The sequence below is a fragment of the Haliotis cracherodii genome, unplaced genomic scaffold (genome assembly GCF_022045235.1).
Source record: "Haliotis cracherodii isolate W230 unplaced genomic scaffold, xgHalCrac1.p SCAF_4, whole genome shotgun sequence".
NCBI lineage: Eukaryota > Metazoa > Mollusca > Gastropoda > Lepetellida > Haliotidae > Haliotis > Haliotis cracherodii.
In genome coordinates this window covers 24,934,517-24,956,160 of record NW_027266297.1, presented here as the reverse complement: position 1 = coordinate 24,956,160, position 21,644 = coordinate 24,934,517, and the positions used below count along the sequence as shown (strand labels likewise).

At 39.9% G+C, this 21,644-nt stretch overlaps 1 protein-coding gene across 3 annotated transcripts; it reads left to right on the top strand.

Annotated features, from left to right (window-relative positions):
- Positions 1 to 4,043: 4,043 nt before the first annotated feature.
- LOC139478527 (WD repeat-containing protein 70-like) lies at positions 4,044 to 20,710 on the top strand. Of its 3 annotated transcripts, XR_011654310.1 has the most exons (18): positions 4,044 to 4,150; positions 4,849 to 4,919; positions 5,372 to 5,461; positions 6,300 to 6,613; positions 7,270 to 7,329; positions 7,794 to 7,927; positions 8,561 to 8,714; positions 9,309 to 9,385; positions 10,056 to 10,236; positions 11,458 to 11,557; positions 13,492 to 13,576; positions 14,116 to 14,254; positions 15,277 to 15,377; positions 16,174 to 16,253; positions 17,646 to 17,762; positions 18,405 to 18,573; positions 19,305 to 19,454; positions 20,539 to 20,710. XR_011654310.1 is itself a non-coding variant. In XM_071261020.1 (17 exons), the coding sequence occupies exons 2-17, from the start codon at positions 4,907 to 4,909 to the stop codon at positions 19,390 to 19,392; spliced, it is 1,902 nt and encodes a 633-aa protein (XP_071117121.1). In that variant the 5' UTR covers positions 4,044 to 4,150; positions 4,849 to 4,906; the 3' UTR covers positions 19,393 to 20,710. The 3 variants fall into 3 exon arrangements, 2 of the variants coding, with proteins under 2 accessions (XP_071117121.1, XP_071117122.1); XM_071261020.1 differs by having other exon boundaries at positions 19,305 to 20,710; XM_071261021.1 differs by lacking the exon at positions 4,044 to 4,150 and adding an exon at positions 4,346 to 4,430 and having other exon boundaries at positions 19,305 to 20,710.
- The last annotated feature ends 934 nt before the right edge of the window (positions 20,711 to 21,644 follow it).

Sequence of the window (21,644 nt, the reverse complement as noted above, 5' to 3'; positions counted from 1 at the left end):
ACTGCTGTTTCCCTCCCACATCAACCTCACATATGCCATGATAACTGAAATACTGTTGAAAACAGCGTCAAACTAAACTCACTCAGTCACCCAACCTAGGTGCGGTCGGGTAGCCTAGTAGTTAAAGCGTTCGCACGCCATGCCGAAGACCCGGGTTCGATTCCCGACATGGGTACAACGTGTGAAGCCCATTTCTGGTGTCCCCTGTCGTGATATTGCTGGAATATTGCTAAAAGCGGCGTAAAACCTCACTCAGTCACCCAACCGAAAGTATTTGCTATCAGTTATTGTAGTTCTAAGTAACTATTTGACGAGTGTGTACTCAAGAATCCCTCTTACTTCTTGCCAGTCATCTCGCACGTTGTGTACATTATAGATTTGTATGTTTCCATAAACCAAGTATTATTTTTTCATAATTTCTACTTGCTCTACATTTCTCAAGTGCTTCAAAAGGGTTGAAGTATCTGCACCGGGACGTCATAGCAGTGTCCAAAAAGACATTCATGTAAACAATTATTTGTTTTACTTTAAGAATATGAACAAAATGTTCATTGAGTGAGTTTGGTTTAACGTGGCTTTGAGCAGTATTCCAGTTATATTACGGCGTCAGCTTAAAGGGGCACTGATCTAAAGCAATTCCCCGGGACTGGTGGTTGCCTTTGTTATTGTTTTTTCCTCGTAAGTACCCGGATGATACGTACCGCAACTGAGCGTGACAAGAGACTGGGCTACCGTCTGCAAGGACAGCTGAATAAACTTGGAGGCAATAATTGTTTTACTCATTTTTGAACACTGATTGGTTAACCGTGATCTATAAAGATTTCGACAAAGGGCGCATGTTAATTAAATTCTTCAGCCTAAACAAACAGACAAAAAGAAGCTCATCGGATGTCGTCATTTGGAAATAGTTATATGATTGTTATAGTTTAAAAATAAAAGAGTATCCATGCAGTGAAAGCATTTTCGGATTTCGGATTGCGTCGATAATATGATTACTACTCCCTTGTTGTCATCCACGTTTCCTGGTATAACCCTACACTTGTGTGTATTTGTCATTTGTCGTCCGGGAGAATGATACTAAATAATTAAGTGTATTCTATATAATTGTGTTCTTGTATTAATTATACAATTTTATTTACATACACCCCTATTCTTTTTAAATGGTGAATCTGCAAAGCAAATACGATTTTATCTTATTCGAACTGAGGACGTATTGGTAACGTAGGCTTTGAAGGATACAATGTAAATTTGCTTATGGAACAAAAATAATGTTCTTTTATAGTGTCATATTCTGAATACTATTCCATAACTACCGTATTCGACGTAATAAGCGCCCCGCTCTAATAAGCGCCCACGGCGATATTTGCTAATATATTGGCAATTAGCACCCCTTCCGATTGATCAATGTACACAAGACTTATTTATTCGCGTATAATACGCACCCGTGTGTTATATGCACCCTTAATTATGGGCAATTAAATTCTGGAAAAAAATATCAGTCGTACATAAACATTTCAGGCCGTCAGCATAAACCGCGAAATTTATCTTTTATCTGTTTTTTTCCCCACCAAAATAATATTCTAATAAGAGCTCCCTATTTCTAATTTTGAGAGCGCCCTAGGCGCTTATTACGTCGAATACGGTAATACTGAAACAAAGACTTTTTCAAAAGTTCATGCGTGGCCCCAGAAAATGGAAGTACCAGTAACCGGAAGTTTCTGGCCGCTGAACGTGGCAAACACGTACGTCAGTTGATATTCTCACGATCTTACCAAACTGAGAAAGACATGTTTTATTGACTACACTGTATTTTTAAACTCCCGGGCGTCTGATGAAACCTCCCGGACATTTCCGGACGTCTGATGAAACCTCCCGGACATTCCCGGACGTCTGATGAAACCTCCCGGACGTTTCCGGACGTCTGATGACACCTCCCGGACATTTCCGGACGTCTGATGAAACCTCCCGGACATTTCCGGACGTCTGATGACACCTCCCTGACGTAACCGGACACCCCCGGACGTTCCCCGGCGTCCCCGAACGTTACATAGTAGGACCCACGAACACGGGTTATAATATCCCGAAACGATATATAGAGAATCTCACCCGAGTGTCTCGGAAGTCTCGGAATTTTTCCACTTTTATCAACTCGTGTTGATATATTTGATATCAAAAGACACGAGGGTGAGATTTTATTTATCATCCAACATCATTTTTCCCACTTTTTCAATTTGTAGACAGTAATTAGCTGTGTCTTCAGTGTAAAATATACTGCTAACACCTTCAGTAGCAGAGCCATTAGTGATGTCATTTGATTGTGACGTCATGGTAACCAGTGACGTCCAATGGTCTGCAAAGCATTGTGATGTAATTTCATTGCAGCGATATCTACAGTGTAGATATCGCTTGATCTAATCCAAGCGATATTTCCTGTGGGAGCCAGTTTTGGATGATAAATATTTGTAAAAATATTTGATTGTTACAGAGACACGTGACATCGAATACGTTTCTTTGTACAGCTGCAGACGTGTGGGATATTGTTCCTTTGTGTGGATATTCACGGATACATTCCTCGAACAAGGAAGCTGCCTAATATCATACACATAAATTTGGTTGGTTGTAATTATTATATTTTCATTTTGTTTTCCTTAATTTGCTGTAGCATTGAACAGATTCATTCTTGTTCCTCTTCGTCTTGGTTGGGAAATTCTTCGATGCGCGATAGACGTTATTTTCACAAGTCTTTTCCTTTGTAAGCGTGTATATATTACAGTCAATTTGTAAAATGTGATTCTCTCAGGCAATTTATAAAATCTGTAAACCTATAAACATCACAATAGATTATTATGTAGGATTAGAAGCCAAACAAAATAGAAATGTACTTTTCATCGTAACATTTTCAGGCCCTTGGTGATTATATTAAACATAACAATCTTTGGAATTCGTTATCATAATAATACAGATGGACATATTTTCAAGTCAGTTTGTAAAATAACTGAATATTCAGGCTTTTAATAAATTTCCTGAGTGAAAATTTTGCACATTTTGACTGTAAAAAATATAAACACGATAAAATAAGCAATGCTCAGGAGAAATATTTATTTTGTGTTGCAAGTCAAAATAGTGTAAATCAAAAGTTCGTCACCATTATCGATGCTACCCACAAAGATACCTTATTATTTCCAAAAATGTATTCCATTTTGTTGTTAGATGAGAACATACGCCCTTATACTATCAATAAAAGTGACAAATGCGCTTACGAATTGCGCAGCACAGGTCGCCAACTAGTCTAGGTTTCTGCTATATCATCCGGGTACTCGAGCGAAAAAACAATAACAAAGGCAACAACCAGTCCTGGGAAATTGCTTTAGATCAGTGCCCCTTTAATGAGGGGGGATAGCACAGAGTGATGCAGGTCTCAGACGCCACAGAACCACTTTGGTGAAACCCACAAGCACGAGTATGGTGCTGACAAACCTAAAAACATAATTGGGGCGAACCGGGATTCGAACCCACGATCATAGGTTTCTGGCATGCCCAAGGGATCCAAAACGTATGGGATCAAAAACTTACAAAGATAAAATCAACTGATCCTAAACCATCTAATAATCTATATTACCAGCCACTAAAACACTAACTTATGATCCTGCTTCTTTTTATTCATTTTTCTGTCATTTATCCGTCTTATCACACGTAGAAACCATTAAGTGTTTTCTAATAATGGTCACTCTGGGTGCGAAATCTGTTCTTCTTGAAGCGCTTCTTAAATCTCAAAAGTAAGTGTGAGTGAGTGGTTTAGGAAGCAACACAAACCACCGGGGTAAATTTGTTTCTGGTACAAGACTGATGGGTTAATTGAGTTAATTCTCATATATAAGCAGGATGTTTGTGAAAATATGTGTTAGTGAACGCCGCGACCTGCAACTCTACCAACATTTTTTTCATTACGGCGACTCTCTTGTCCATTTTGTAAAAATAATATTTAGTGGTATGCCAAAAACGTCATGTTAAAATTTGCCTCCCTTTCACCGTTTTTCATTCCAGTTCCGGTTGTAAACAAGTGCACGTTTTTCAGATGAAACCATGTCAATAATGTTCCCATGAATGCCATGGGAGGTTTCTGCTGCGTAGATTGATTTTCCTGTTCAAGGTCTGTTCTGTGGTCGTTCTATTTCACGGATAGGTTTCTTCAAATCAGTATGTAAGTCCAGAGTCCATATCAGTATATGGTCACTGGTAAGTCGGGACATTTCGAACATAAAATTATCAAGTCGTACACATCTGGTGCTCACAGTTTTGACAACTGGTCTCTGTTGCTAGTCTCCAGAACTCAGTACCGAGAACCTCTTCAAATTACTACGTAGAACCGGGATACGAAAACATCTTTTAATAGACTGTGTTATTTGTTGTTAAAAGGGAGATAATGCAATGTGGGTTGTAGTCAATCTCAAGTCTTTATTCTTGTCTAAGGATTGACGTTGTAATTAATTAATGGTCCCGCGCAAATTAGACAGGTCTCTTTGAAGGATAGATCTACTCTAGTCTCAGTAATTGCTAGATTGGTATGCATTCTAAAATTGAGAAAAACAAAGTTGGTTTTGAATGACAGATTTTGATCAAAGTCTGGCTATTCCATGTTTGCTGATCTCGCATCTACAATCTTTGTACGACATTTCATTTGTAGATCTCCCGTTTATGATTGTTTATATTACATCTGGTTCAAACTGCAATCAATCACTAACCTGGAACTGGATTTACCATGATTACATAGTGACTCATTATCGTTTGGATCTACTAACATTGCCTAGACTTTCAAGCTAAAGTTGAATTGTTTCATTTTCATTTCAGTGTTGCACATCATCCTTTGTATAGACTGTGAACCAGATAAAATAACTAAACAAGAACCATGGAGCCTTCAGGTACATTTGACAAAATGTGTTTAAATCATTTGTACATATATTCAGGATCATCTCTGTGTTCTAGTGCATAGGGCATTTACCCGTCTACCATTTCACCTCACCTAATCATAATTAAGGTTGAAACTGTGATGTGTGCATATAAGTGGTATTAAAAGCTTTAATCATCAGTCTTTTACACCCTGTGATGATGCCAGTTCCATTGCTTGTCATGGATTAGAGAGGATGGAGTTGTTACCATGGTAACAGTTTGTGACGTGGATGATGTTGAGTCATCATGCCTGATGTGCTAACTTATTGTATAATTGCTTATGTTATCACCCACTGGCTTGTCTATCAATGCCTATCTGAGTTAGCTTACAGTCTGACTTGATGAAGCTGAAATGTTGGTGTAAAACAACATAAAAACATTCATTCACTGATCCTATTCCCCTGTCTACATCATCTACATGCAGATACACAGAAGAAGGCACGGACATTTGACTTCATGGCCATGTTTGAACAAGCCCGCCAGACTGCTATAGAGAGAACACAGGTTAATGAGGGTAAGACCAGTTATAGACAAGGTTTGAGGAACCTGCCTCATGTTTCTAAATACTCAAAATCACTCATTTAAAAATTATTCTTTGGAGAAAGATATATCACCTATTTAACTTTAGTGATTAGTAACTAATTTGAATCACTTTCCAATTACTAGGGACCCGTGGGGAAGAAAGTAGGTCCCCAGCAACCTATGTTTGTCATACAAGACAAGTAAGAGGATGGAGTGATCAGGCTCAGTGACTTGTTTGATCACAGGTCATCTCATCGTGGATCCATGTTCATGATGCCAATTTCGGGATTGTCTGTTCCAGGCTTGATTATTTACATACATGTACTTCCGTCATCTAGCTGGAATATTGCTGAATGCAGCATTAAACAACGAACAAGCAATTGCAATTTGATAGGGAATGAGATTTTGTCATATTTTAATAATCTACTGGTGTTTTTTAGAAAAATAATCTCGGGCATTTCTCAGGCAGTTTTCAAAATAAAAATTGAGTAGCAAAAACAATAGACATGGAGCGTTTTCTAAACAATATGGTGTGTCAGGGTGATTTGAGAAAAGTTAAACACTCACACTGCATGGAATGTTTCCTTGAATGAGATGTCAAAGAGTTACTTCCCTTCCCTGTATTGATTTAGCTGGTAGTCTTTTCGGGTTTATCATTGATGGAATTAATGACTGGATCATCTTACCCCTGAAAAATGCAATTGTCTCTATTTCTGAGCAGGTCCACATGCCGATACCCATCAGTATTCGCATCAGTCTCTCAAAGGATGAGACATGATAAGACAGCTGTTTAATCATATCGATACCATTTTCACTGATATTCCTTCCAGTTGTGACTGAAGAAACTGTAAAAGAAACTACAGAAAAACAAAAAACATCCAATGATGATTCAAGTGACTCCAGTGACTCTGACAGTGACTCTGATAGCTCCTCCTCCTCCTCTGACAGTGAGGGGAGTACAGACAAACTCAGACAGAAGTTGAAGGGAGGTAACTCTGATGATGATGTTATTGGGCCACCACTTCCACCTGGATTCGCTCAAGGTGGAGGCGAGGATTCAGAGATGGCTGGACCGTCAATGTCAAAGAGAGGAGAATCAGAGGAGGATGATGATGATGATGATGAGGAAGATGAAGAAGAAGAGGTATCTGACAAGGATAGATTATGTTAATCAAATTGTTTTCAAATGATCATTCTGATGGGAATTAGTGAAAAGTGCTATGGATCTTAATATATATCACAAACATTTCAGATAAGACAAATGTAGATGAAAGGTAGGTGTGGTAAATGTATCTTTATGCTGCGCTCTATAAACTATTTTGATACTGACTTACCATGCTTACAAGCTGTTCCATAGTGTTTTCCAAGTAGATCCCGAGCCAAATTTGCATTACATTTTTATATGCTTCAGCAAAGGGTATGCATCCTGATCTGCTGTCAAATTCACTTCCTAAGACTCTTGCCTTCAAATATGAATGCTTGTATTTGAGATCGTGCAAATAATGTTAGTATATTCATACATGTATTTATCAAGTTGGATACGGACCAGTAAATATTTTTATCTGCAATGGCCAAAAACCAATACCACATCATGATATGGTTATTGCAGCTAGGTAAAAGAAACCTAAGACCTAGAGTAAGTCTAGGGTAGGAGTCCACTATGTAATGACAAATAAATTATTTTACTAGTTTGTCACCTGGAACCTGTGCTGAGGTATTAACATGATAACACCTATAGCATGGGGAGTGTTGTCATTTTAACCATGTAATCAATAATGTGATGTTTCATTCCATTTGCAGTCACTTGACAAGAAAATTCCATCAAGTCATGAAGTTGTCCTCGATCATGGGGGCAAAACTGTAAGTTACCATTGTTACAGCTACTAAACATTACTGATTATTAGTTTAAGATAATGCTTTGTTTGTCCTTTTTGTAAACTGAAGCAAAATTGCGTTTTTTTGAAGGTTTTGCTAGCCACAGACTGGCATTTATTACCAACTTCTCTCTTTAAAATTACCCAGCCTAGCTGTGAGCTAAAATCAAGAATAAACAGAGGAGAGTTTTGCATTCAACAGTGGCTAGAATGCCAGCCAATCATTTAAAAAATGGGTTTCTTTGGGGCAGTATGAAGATTGGTAGGTTAGCAGGTATATATTTATTTTTTTGTCATCCATGCCAATAACCGAAGAATGACTGAGAGACAGTCATTCATATTTGGGGTTGAATTCTAATAAAATATTAGATATTAAAAAATGGTTAAAAACTTACAGGTGTTTTTGTTTGGACAGGTTGCAGTACACAAATGGTTTCATGTCTGTTACAGGTGTCGGCGCTGGCATTAGACCCATCAGGGGCCCGTCTAGTTACCGGAGGGTTTGACTTTGATGTCCGATTCTGGGATTTTGCTGGAATGGATGGCTCATTACAGAGTTTCCGAAATTTACGCCCATGTGAATGGTAATGATGACTGACTCTAATAACCAATGCTGAATTTTTGTTGTTGACAACCAGTGCTTGTATTTTTGTGTCCTTAACCAGTAACAAATCTGGGCTATACTATTGTGATTCTTATAGAAGTTTTGTTTCTTTATGATTCAATTAACATTAAAATGCAATAAAAATATAAAAGAATTGGTTCTCAGGCAATGGCTTTTTAAAATATAGTGAGGGCGGACAGCTTTTTTTTGTTGACTTGTTCAAACTAGTATGTAACCAAATAAACAGTTGTGTACCATCAACCTGGGAAAGGTCCTCCCTACATAAACAAGCATACAAACTCCTATTGCCGCCATGACCATAACACAAGATGAGCAGTAAAGAAGTTCGCATGGAAAGGGAAGTAACTGGGTGCTATATTGGATGACATTTTTCAAATATTAGGATTTTTTTTTTTTTAAATGGAAATAAAAACGAAACGCGTGGCAGACATTATGATGATATGGGCAGTGCCTGAGAACCAAGACTATTATTGTTTTTAGCCTAATAATGCTGCGATATTGAAAATGTCATTATGATGTACAGTAAGCATGTACAGTCACTCATATGGTGGATGGTTGTCATCTGTACACAAACAACTGTGACATATTTCAGCCATCAGATCAAGTCCCTCTCGTACAGCACTACAGGAGATAAGATTCTGGTAGTTGCTGGCAATGCTCAGGCCAAGGTGATCGACCGTGACGGCTTCGAGGTGCTGGAGTGTGTGAAGGGAGACCAGTACATCGTAGACATGGCCAGCACAAAGGTACAGTGAGACAAACAGGGAGCCTGGGGCTGGGTTGTCTTCCAATCTCATTAAAATCAGATCTTAGTTCTTCCTACTGGTAAGCAAAGATCTGAGGACATTCCACTACATGTCACGTCAGAACGACTTTTCACAGACTTTGATTGACCACTGAAATGAATAACAAGAAGTTGAAATTAGCAAGTCAGAAAGCAGCTTTCTCAAGTTGTAAGGCACTAGTTCCAAACTGGAGATTTCCATTCCAGACTACGCTCTGATTGGTCGGATTAATGGTCTTTTTGATGTGACCCGTAATGGGATCTCTTCAGATCTTTGTGAGAATTAAAATCTGATTTAAATGAGATTGGGTAGTCATCTCAGGAACAGCAATTTACTGTGCAGAGTATTGCTTAAGCATTGCTAAAGCATTTAAGTATTACTCTTTCATTGCATTAAACAAATAAAGACGTGAAATCATCAGTCAACTCAAACTGCACTAATTGGAAAGAAATTGATGTCATTTATTTAAGTGTTTAGAAACCTCTTTTTTTCATGTTAAGATGTAATTTTTCGGGAATGTATGTTTGATTATTCCTGTTACCATGGTTACTGCAGGGCCATACAGCAATGCTGAATAGTGGATGCTGGAATCCCAAAATCAAGGAGGAGTTTCTCACATGTTCAAATGATGGGTAAGGATGGTGAAACTACTTGTGGACATAAACACATGATAAAATAAGCACCTGTAGTTTCATTTGGATGCTTATGTTTTTATCTCAAGGAGACATTTAATACATTCATACTCATTGTATGTATGCAGGGCCATAGACGATCCAGTTATCTTACATCGCACAACTGTGCAGAGCTATCTCCTTTCTAGAATCTGCTGGTAATGGGTTTGATATGATTATGATTATTATTGTTAAAATGACTTTGTTGAGTTTGAACAGTATTCCAGGTATGGCACGGTGTGTCAGCTTAATGTGGGAGGAAATCCCAAAGTGATGCATGTCTCAGACGTTTACCACTTCGGTGAAACCCCAAAGCAAGGGTATGGTGCCGACAAACCTAGAAACATAATCGGGTCGAAACAGGATTCAACCCCACAATCATAGGTTTATGGCATGCCCTAATAACACAACTCTGCACGCTGAATTTCGGCGTTGGGGACGACTGAGCCATTTGTGTCCCTTTCATTATTATGACTTCATTTGGCACCATACTCTTGTGGGTTCCACCAAAGTGGTTAATATCTGAGACCAGTGCTGCTTAGGGCCTCCTCTTCTCATTGCTGACGTTGTAGATAGAACTTAAACACAATTCAAATCAGTGACTTACTCCACTCCATTGTGACTTGTACAGCACGTTGAGGCTGTGGGATTGTAACCAGTCCAAGAGACACAAGGGTATCATCAAACCAAAGTGTAATTCCGGTCGTCGGACAATCCCTACCACCTGCACCTACAGTAACGACGGTATCTACATCGCAGCCGCATGTCAAGATGGCTCTATTCAGCTGTGGGACCACAGGAAACACACATTTGTACGTACATAACATACTGATTGTAGAGTCATTAGTATTATACATGCGGCTCAATATTTTACAGGTGCCATATCCACAGTTTCCTGAATTCCCAGTTTCCATAATCCCCCAGTTTCCATAATCCCCCCCCCCATCCGTTTCCTTAATCCTCCAGTTTCCATAATTCCACAGCTTCCTTATTCCCCCAGTTTCCATAATCCCCCAGTTTCCATAACCCCCAGTTTCCTTAATCCCCAGTTTCCATATTCCCCCATTTTCCATTATCCCACAGGTTGTTAGCTGCAATTACCGTATCCCCTCATTCGTTGATTAATATCACAGTTTTCCTACATGTCACAACTGAAGCTACGGTTGATCAAATAAGAAAAGTCCAGGTTCCTTACACTTCAATCTTATTAAGATCAGATCTTTTACTCTTTGTAGGATTTTGAATCTGTAACTTCATCTTTGTAGAAATTAAAATGATTGATTACTAACTTTCAGGGATGTGAGCAGGTTTTCCTGAAAAAAGAGGAAAAGTCTAGGGGGGTCCGGGGGCATGCCCCCCAGAAAATTTTAAAACATTTGATTGCATTTTAAGCAATTTCGTGCAGTTTGGACAACTTTCACACCAAGAAATGTAATAAGTCAATGGCAAAAGTCAATAAGTCAAATAAACAAGATGGCAGATGCAGTAAAATTTCGAAGTTAAATCAGTACTTTTAAAAAATCGGGCATAGCTTTCGCGCACCTGGCTACCCGCCAGGTCTGGGAGCAATACTGCCATAAACTTCAACCCCCATCCCCCAGACACAAGGACAACTGTCACAAGCGTGCAATGTCTGACCCTTTCCCCATGTTGAAGCATATTGAAAAAAACTTACCTTGTACTTACCTTTTGATGAAAAAAACAAAACTCCATTGCAAACATAAGACATTAATACAACATATATCCCCATGACATGGGGTTTTGGACGCTGAAGAAACATTCATAGTTTTTTCAATTATCACATGAACAACTGTAAAACATCTCATTCACTTACAGGCTAAAAGACAACTTTATCTTAAAAAACAAGCCATCAGCTGACTCTGAGTATTTACAATTTATGTGGGTTTTTTTAAATTTTATAATTGAATTTTTACGCGGAAGATGATTTTTTCCGAGGACTACTGTTTTATAAAACGCGGAGATTTCACATCCCTGAACTTTCTACATGTCTAATTCCACATTGCATTACACAGGTGAATGTCGCTCTCTACAACAGATCAGCCCACATGAATGGAAGCGATACTTCATGTCTGTGTTTTTCCTACGATGGGACTGTGTTGGCTTCAAGGGGAGGTAAGTCAGTCTGCAGGGTGTTTCTCTCACTGTGGCCTGTGTTGGCAAGTTCCTCACAGCAATATCCTGCGGAGCTCTCCAAACTATCACTGCCAACAGTCACAACTCCCCAGCTATGCATGGAGTTTAGCTCACAACTGACTGACTGTTATGTTTTCAAACAAGCGATGACTGTCGTGACTCCTAATACTCTTCTTTCAGTTGAATTATTTTTTTATCAATTTGAATTTCTGTTTCATTTCAATTAATATGTAAATGGTAAGGTGAGATTGTAAGGGGGAAATTGGGTGCTTTTCCATTATCTGGAAAGTAGTAAGTCATTTGTAAACCTTCTCAAAAATGCAAAATGATGGCATTCCCAATCTTTTACAGACAAATATTTGTCACTACATATGGGGTTAGAGGGCAAATTTCAGGATTTTTGTAATGGCCTTGCCACGCTGATAGTAGCCATGTTACCTAGTGTGTCACGAAGGTGTCACACACTGGAAAAGGAGCTTGCTGTGTTGGCTTCAAGGGGAAGTAAGTCAATCTGCAGGGTGTTTCTCTTCCGATGGCCTGTGTTGGCTTCAAGGGGAGGTAAGTCAGTCTGCAGGGTGTTTCCGTTTACGATGGCCTGTGTTGGCTTCAAGGGGAGGTAAGTCAGTCTAATGGGTGTTTCCTTTTACGATGGCCTGTGTTGGCTTCAAGGGGAGGTAAGTCAGTCTAATGGGTGTTTCCTTTTACAATGCCTGTGTTGGCTTCAAGGGGAGGTAAGTCATCTGCAGGGTGTTTCTCTTACGATGGCCTGTGTTGGCTCCAAGGGGAGGTAAGTCAGTCTGCAGGGTGTTTCCTTTTACAATGGCCTGTGTTGGCTCCAAGGGGAGGTAAGTCAGTCTGCAGGGTGTTTCCTTTTACAATGCCTGTGTTGGCTTCAAGGGGAGGTAAGTCAGTCTGCAGGGTGTTTCCTTTTACGATGGCCTGTGTTGGCTTCAAGGGGAGGTAAGTCAGTCTGCAGGGTGTTTCCTTTTACGATGGCCTGTGTTGGCTTCAAGGGGAGGTAAGTCAGTCTGCAGGGTGTTTCCTTTTACGATGGCCTGTGTTGGCTTCAAGGGGAGGTAAGTCAGTCTAATGGGTGTTTCCTTTTACAATGCCTGTGTTGGCTTCAAGGGGAGGTAAGTCATCTGCAGGGTGTTTCTCTTACGATGGCCTGTGTTGGCTCCAAGGGGAGGTAAGTCAGTCTGCAGGGTGTTTCCTTTTACAATGGCCTGTGTAGGCTCCAAGGGGAGGTAAGTCAGTCTGCAGGGTGTTTCCTTTTACAATGCCTGTGTTGGCTTCAAGGGGAGGTAAGTCAGTCTGCAGGGTGTTTCCTTTTACGATGGCCTATGTTGGCTTCAAGGGGAGGTAAGTCAGTCTGCAGGGTGTTTCCTTTTACGATGGCCTGTGTTGGCTTCAAGGGGAGGTAAGTCAGTCTGATGGGTGTTTCCTTTTACAATGCCTGTGTTGGCTTCAAGGGGAGGTAAGTCAGTCTGCAGGGTGTTTCCTTTTACGATGGCCTGTGTTGGCTCCAAGGGGAGGTAAGTCAGTCTGCAGGGTGTTTCCTTTTACAATGCCTGTGTTGGCTTCAAGGGGAAGTAAGTCAATCTGCAGGGTGTTTCTCGTACGATGGCCTGTGTAGGCTTCAAGGGGAGGCAAGTCAGTCTGCAGGGTGTTTCCTTTTACGATGCCTGTGTTGGCTTCAAGGGGATGTAAGTCAATCTGCAGGGTGTTTCTCGTACGATGGCCCCTGATGGCTTCAAGGGGAGGTAAGTCAGTCTGCAGAGTTGACAAGTAGGTCAGTCTGTAAGACCTTCATCAGCTTTCCTCCCAAATTGAGTCAACATGCCATGAAATAACTAAAATTGTGTTCAAAGCATGCAAAGCAAACTCCCTCACTCCCTCCTGCTTGATGACAGGTGACGACACGCTGAAGCTGTGGGACATCAGAAAGTTCAGGGATCCACTTGCAGTTGTCAAGGATCTTGAGAGCGTCTTCCCAATGTAAGTACATGTTATACTAGGCTTAATGAAATAAAAGAATGGTTCTCAGGCAATGGTTTTTGAAAATATAGTGTGGGTGGGCGATGTCTTTTTTTTTTCTTGGGGTCGGGGGGTGGTTGGGGGGGTCAAACTCAGTATGTAACCAAATAAACAGTTGTGTAACCAAATTAAAAGTTGTGTACAATCAACCTGGGAAAGGGCCTTGTATTTCTTGATGAGTGAAATACTGGAATACAGTATTTGACTACTGTTAGACTTGGAATATTTAAGGATTATTTCTTTTAAAATTTGAAAATGGAAATAAAAACGAAACGTGCAGCAGACTATGATGATGCGGGCGGGGCCTGAGAACAAAGATTATTATTTGTTTTAAGCCCTATAATCCTAACATGATGCATGAAACGAAATATAATGCATGACATTTCCATTTGTTTGTTTGTTGATTGTGACAAGTAGCAATTCTGTACATTCTGTAAGAATAAATACCTGTAACTGTAAACAATGGTTCATTCATTCATTAATACTATGATCTTCTACAGGACCGACTGTCTGTTCAGTCCCGATGACCAGATGGTGGTGACTGGGATATCAGTGAGGAAAGGTCAAGGTTCTGGGAAACTCATCTTCTTTGAGCGGAACACACTGAATCGTGTGACTGAGATGGAGATAAGCGATTCAGTAGGTGTTCATGATTTCCTACACTAACATAGAGCCTAAGAAATCTTTTCTTACACAATACATTTCTCTCATCTAATGTTTCATTTTTCTGATGATGTTTTTCACATGGACTGGAATTTCCACACTGCTAACCTGACACGTAACTATTTTTATTATCCGGATTGGTTTTGAAATTATATTCAGATATCGCACAGTCATGGTGCAGGACTAATAATTTCCATTTACAGGACATCTAATAAACTACACCCTTGCTCACCAATGCAGGTATCTTATATATCCAATTTTCCTTGTATTTCATTGAACATGATGAACAACTTTAGCTAGGTCCTTATAAGAAATGGACAAATTGACCTGATGTTTTATTTTGTTGTGATAAATATACCCCTGTTATATATATGTCTTTTGTTGATAAATGATATAAATGTATTTGAAAAGTCTGTTCTTATTTATTTGAAACATATTTTCAGCTTAAGAAATCAATTAATGAAATTACTACTCTGTGTAGATGTATGTTCACATGATCCAAATATTCTGTCTTCAAAATGTACAAAAGGCCATTTGGGCCAAATTGTCAGTCCTATACTGTCTTACACTAACTCCGAGTCAACCACTCCTTGTTTTATCCCCTCAATGCCAAGCTCCTTAACGTCTTTAGGTATGACATGGTCAGGGTATCAAACCACTGATTTTTCACTCTCCGTTCTCTATTCACTACACTGGACGCAATAATGTTCCTGATGAAGATATGTGGGCCTTAGCATGCTTAGGAAAATGTTCCAAACAAAAATGCCTTTAATCTGCTTGATTACAATTAATTAATATCTCAGATGCAATTGTATCTCAATTGTATTTAAAGTGTCTCAAGTAAATCTTGTCCTGAAAGAAAAAGAAACCATATCAGATTTATAATGTTTATAGGAGCTTCAAAGAAATCTTGATTTTAAAAAAGATTTTTTGAAAATTTGCCTGTCAAAGGCACTAAGTTTTGAATACTAAGTCAATCCCTGCTTGTTATGTTGCAGAGTGTGGTACGAGCTCTGTGGCACCCGAAGCTGAATCAGATGGTGGTTGGATCAGGAGATGGCTTGGTTCGTGTCTACTACGACCCCAAGAAGAGTCACAGGTCAGTTCCAGCCCTGAAATGTTCCTTGTCACTATCGGACATTTGCTTGTAACAGACCTGCAGTCTACCATGTCCAGTAATCCATTTGCTCCTTTTGAATTTGAGTAAGCTTTAACTGCTGTCAGTTTGTCTGTTGTTTACAGTATTCTAAGTGCTAGACAAATTTCAGGCTTTTTAGCTCACCTAACTAAAAGTCGCCTAATGATAATTTTGTTACCTTTGGCCTAGCAGTGTACAAGCCTATTCAGTTTGTAAAATCATGTATCCCCCGCTAGTGACACAGGTAACTCGTTGTGATGTCTCTGTTATAGTGCTGATTCCGGGTGTTTTTCAATCCTTAAGCATGAAAAAGTCGATGCTCATGATATTGATCACTGGATTGTCTGGTCCAGACTTGATTATTTACAGACCACTGTCATATAGCTGGAATATTGCTGACAACAAACCAACCAACAAACAATGGATCAATGTGCTCTTGAATTTCATTCTCAGCTCCTTGGGAGTATACAACCAAAGCTGCCTGTGAGGCACTAGGTTAACAGTCACATTACTGTCTCATCCTACCTGGGACCCATTCAACATACAATAAGCCTTGGCATTAAATAATTTTGGCTGTTGCATTTGAGTATTGCTACATTGTTAGAAGGTTAATACTAAATAACAGTCACATTAACATCTCATCCTTCTGGGTACCCATTCATCATACAATTGGCCTTGGCATTTAATACTTTTGGTTGTTGTTTTCGTGTAATGATACTCAGTTACTTTGTCACTACATGTGTCTTTTTTGCAACAGGGGTGCCATGTTGTGTGTTGTCAAGCAGAAGCGGAAGGCCAGACAGGTGCAGGTGATGGCGTCACAGACCATCATCACACGTAAGTCTAGTTGAAGAAGGTGACTAAAGTACTCACGGAAATGGAAAAACCTGTTTTTTCGATCTCAGATTTTAAATAAATGCAGTTAATATACAAAATATATAAATATTCAAACAACTCAATTAGTACTAATTGGGCCTTGGCACAAATACAGCATATCAAAGGTTTTTATGTCTTTTTACACGTAAAAGTGTGTAAAATATGAACAAAACAGACTATTGTGAAACTGAGCATAACCAGGTGTAAGTAGATCAAGGTGAATGTCCATGACCTATGACACCTTGACGTCAGGAGAAAACAGGTGCTTGAAACCCACTTGCATGTGATTTGTCAGTGGTTAGTGATTTGTGAGTGGCATTGTGGGATAGTGAATCATCGTCAAAATATCAGAACGTAAAAGTAACATATTCCCTTCTCAAACAACAACCTACATGTCATTATTATTATGTACATAAACATAATTGTTATTTTTATTGTTTTTTCCAGGCTAATTTGCATAATGCCTATAGCCTGTTTCTACCATGTCAATTTGGACTTAGTTTTATTTTTGAATGTTGAAAGTGCCTACAAATTACCTCCTGTAAAGTACATTTTGTATTGAGCACTGAGATAAAACTAGCAAATCCAGACTAGTACTTTTCCAGTTGTTTTGTTATTTCGTATTTACATCTACGTAATGCTTTGTGTCGATTATTAAATCCAGCAAAACAGATTTTTTTCATTTCCCTCAGTACTTTAGTAGCTGGTATTGTAGCCAGTGAAACCTGGAAGGTATTGGTTAACACTGAGATAGGTTATGATGGAATTAATATGTCTCAGGTTAAGACGGGACAGGGAAATATGCAAGACAGGCAGATGGTATCTGATGGGCAAACAATGTTCTATGACCATTTTAGAAATAGGTTTTTTTAATCAAAATAAGAAAGATAAACAAGTTCTGACATAGTTTTAAATTGTGTGCGATAAGGTTTTTGAAATCCTGTTAGTCGCTTCTTATGACAAGCATAGTCGCCTTTTACGGCAAGCATGGGTTGCTGAAGACCCATTCTACCCTGGATCTTCATGGGTCTTCAGACATTTAGTTTGATATACATGTATTGCTGTTGGAATTTACATTGTTTTGTCGCCTAAGGTGCCGCAATTTGCTGTGCATATTTGCCTCCCAATGGCCTGCCAGAAACCTATGATTGTGGGTTTGAATTCAAGTTCACAATAATTATGTTTTTAGGTTTGTCAGCACCATACCTGTGCCGAAGTGGTAAATGTCTGACACTTGCATGACTTCAAGCTCTCCTCCCACATTAAGCTTACATGCTGTGATATAACTGAAATACTGTTAAAAGCTGTGTCAAACACAACTAACTTTCTATTGTGTTGATTTCCACGTTCCAGCGTATGCACTGCCCATGTTCCGTCAAGGTAAACCCACCAGCACACGCAAACAGGAGGAGAAAGTCAGGAAGGACCCCATGAAGAGCAAGAGGCCAGATCTGCCTGTCAGTGGACCAGGTGAGTTAACCAGTGGTTTTTAGGGAAGGAGAGCGCACTTGTGGACCAGGTGAGTTAACAAGTATGAAGTGGACCAGTAATTTAGCTAATGTAAGCATTTTAGTGGATATGGCGAACGATTGAGATAAAGAGAGTATATTAGTGGACCAAATGTGAAAGCAAGCATAGAAGTGGACCATGCGAGTTAACTAGCAAGATAAAGAGAACATATTAGCAGATCAGGTGATTTAATAATTGAGTTAAAGAGAGCATGGAAGATGACCAGGTGAGGTATGAGTGCATGTTAGTGGACCAACTGATAGGACGAATGTGGAAGTGAACCAGTTGAGTTACAGGAAATTTTAACTTAAAGTTAAAGTGAGTTAAAGAAAGAATGTCAGTGGACGAGACATGTGTGGACTAGGTTGGTTGAGGAGAGCAGGATAGTTGTCAATTTGGGTTGGGGGGCATGTCATAAGAAAATCAGGTAGATTGAGGTGCTGTTGGATAGATTATTGAACAAGGTGACATTTGGATGGGTTTCAGTGATCCACTGTTGGTCGGGGTCCTGGATGAGGCAAATGCATTATGTTGTCGTAGGTGAAGGCGTCAGTGCGTGATATCATACATTTTCCAGTGACTCCCACCTATCATATATTACAGGTACCGGTGGTCGAGTTGGAGCAAAAGGAGCTACTCTATCTCAGTATGTGGTTCAAACGCTCATCAAGCGCAAGCCGGACAAGTACGAGAATGATCCTCGTGGCGCCATTTTGAGGCATGCAAAGGAGGCGGAGGAGCATCCCTACTGGGTGGATCCGGCATATAAGAAGTGAGTAGCTGTGTAACAATTACTGAGCTTGATTGTGAAGACTTAGCAGATGAATAGCACTGATGAACTTTGTGTTGCTTTTTTCTATGAACTTGCGAAAGTAAATACTTTCTTGGCCTTGTTATACCGAGGTTCCGTCCGTCCGTCCATCCGAAAACTTTGTCTGCACGATTTCTCTTAAACTATTCAGTGGATTCATCTCAAACTTAGTACATATAATCTGTCATATGGAGGGGTGCAGTCAAAAGAAAAAAATTGTTTTTATTAATTTTCCATTTTTTTATTGAATTTTTCAAACCCTAACCCTATCCATTATTTAATTTGAAACTACTGACACCCTAGGCGGGTCGGGGGTATTAGTGAGCCATGCTCACTTTTGCCCTTGTTTCACAGTAATTTTACTGGTACGATCATCGCTAATCAGTGTATGGGGGTTACGGTCGACTTAGTGCCAAGACTGTTTTGTGGATTATAGCCCTGGTATTTCTAGATGTTGTTATTGGCAGACAATTGAAATTGCTGTTCTGAATCAGGAAAATATATCTGCATTCAACTCAATTTTTTTTTTATCTAAAATGGTACAAATAGAAGAAACTATTTAATCAAGTGCATAATATAATTTCATATCTACATGAAACTTTAGTTGACTACAAGCCCATTCTATGCAATTTGCTGTCAGTAATATTTGTATGAGATATTGATGTGTGTAAAATAATATTTCTTGTTTGTAGGACCCAGCCTAACAAGGTGTTCCAGGAACCTGAGACGGAGAAGAAAGATGACGATACCCCACATTGGAAGAAGCAGAAGATAAGCTAGAGAGCAGCCCCAACCTCAGCTGGAGGCCCTGTGTATCTCACACTGTTGTCATGACAACTAGTGTGAGCATCCATCTGCATATTTTCCCGAGGCAAGAGAGTTAACTGACTTTAAAAGTCCAGTTTCCACCCTTGCCAAACTAGGCTGGAATTAATGGGCTCGATCGTTGCACCACCAGTGGCTATTACCAGTTATGTCCCTTCTAAGCCTCTCCTAAGGACCAATCAGATTCCACCTCTTGTATTACTTGCATTTGCTTCAAACAAAACAGTGGCTCCCAGTCAAGACGATCTGATTGATAATCAATGTCTTTATTGTGCTAAAACAGGTCTTGCATCGCGAAATGCATCAAATCACGTGAGCACCTTGATTAAAAACATGAAAAGATTTGGAAAATATCTGTTGACAACAAGCTGGCAGTGCACATGCTTTGCAAATCCTGCAAATGACCGAAATCTAAACAACAGTTTACGAACCGGATTTCGATTTCGTTACGCGAATTTGATTGGACTATGCATAGACTTGTTAGCCCAGCCAAAATGTAACTCCATAATACCAGCCTAGATCAGCAAGGGTGGGAACTGGACTTTTATAGTCAGTTAACTCACTTGCCTCGGGAAGATGCCATCTGAACTGTGGATGAGACATTGTTGTCCTCTTTCTGCAATCGGAGTTGAAATGAGCATCAAGAAAGCACCAAACCACTTCCTGGTCAAAACATCTCTAAGACTGGAGTGACCTGCATCATATACATCTGGCAGGAGTGTATTTTAACCTGTGAATAAACAGCGAGTTCCTCATGAGCCAAATGATGAATCAGTCAAAGAAGAATTTAGAAAAAAAACGCTGGCAATTTAGATGAGAAAATACACGACAGTCTACAGATGGAGGGTGAATCAAACTCAGACGAAATTACCTTCCCTTGCAATGTTTAAGCAGAGGTCAATCCCTTGGTCTGTTTAGCTGTCCTTCGTCAGGCAGTTGATGTCCGACCTCGGGGTTCTCCAAATAATGCCTCCAATAATATGTTACCCTTAAAGGAACTACATGCCTCCATTGTTGTTTGTTTTGTATTTACTTGTAAGGACATCATGCATGTCATGTCTTACTAAAGTTTGTTATGGTACATCATGTTTCTTGTTTCAGGATGATATTGGCTGCATGACAATGTACATCGTGTAGCTGCCATGTGGGATTGCAGCTACACCTAGGAGATTATAAAGGATTAAGAGATAGTAGAAATAGGCAACATTCCTTTTGAAACTATTGATTTGTATTTTAAGATTAGATCCAGATATTCATCCATTGTATATAAATTCACAAGACACTTGTAAATATTGAATATGTAATAAATATTCATGATTTAACATGACTTAGTGTATTTAGTGGTGTGATGTTTTCCTTTTCAAAACAGTCCCTTCCACTTCATTGAAGATTTACCAGTGGTGCATAGTATGAGAAATGATTCACACGCCTGCAACCTATGCTTGTCGTAACCCGTGGGGATTCCGGGTTAGAATGGGTCCCCAGCAACCTATGCTTGATGTAACCTGTGGTGATTCCGGGTTAGAATGGGTCCCCAGCAACCTATGCTTGTCGTAACCTGTGGTGATTGCGGGTTAGAATGGGTCCCCAGCAACCTATGCTGGTCGTAACCTGTGGTGATTGCGGGTTAGAATGGGTCCCCAGCAACCTATGCTTGTCGTAACCTGTGGTGATTGCGGGTTAGAATGGGTCCCCAGCAACCTATGCTTGTCATAACCTTTGGTGATTGCGGGTTAGAATGGGTCCCCAGCAACCTATGCTGGTCGTAACCTGTGGTGATTGCGGGTTCGAATGGGTCCCCAGCAACCTATGCTTGTCGTAACCTGTGGTGATTCCGGGTTAGAATGGGTAACCAGCTACCTATGCTTGAGGTAACCCGTGGTGATTCCGGGTTAGAATGGGTCCCCAGCAACCTATGCTTGATGAAACCTGTGGTGATTGCGAGTTAGAATGGATCCCCACCAACCTATGCTTGATGTAACCTGTGGTGATTCCGGGTTAGAATTGGTCCCCAGCAACTTATGCTTGTCATAACCTGTGGTGATTCCGGGTTAGAATGGGTCCCCAGCAACTTATGCTTGTCATAACCTGTGGTGATTGCGGGTTAGAATGGGTCCCCAGCAACCTATGCTTGTAATAACCCGTGGTGATTGCGGGTTAGAATGGGTCCCCAGCAACCTATGCTTGGTGCAACCTGTGGTGATTCC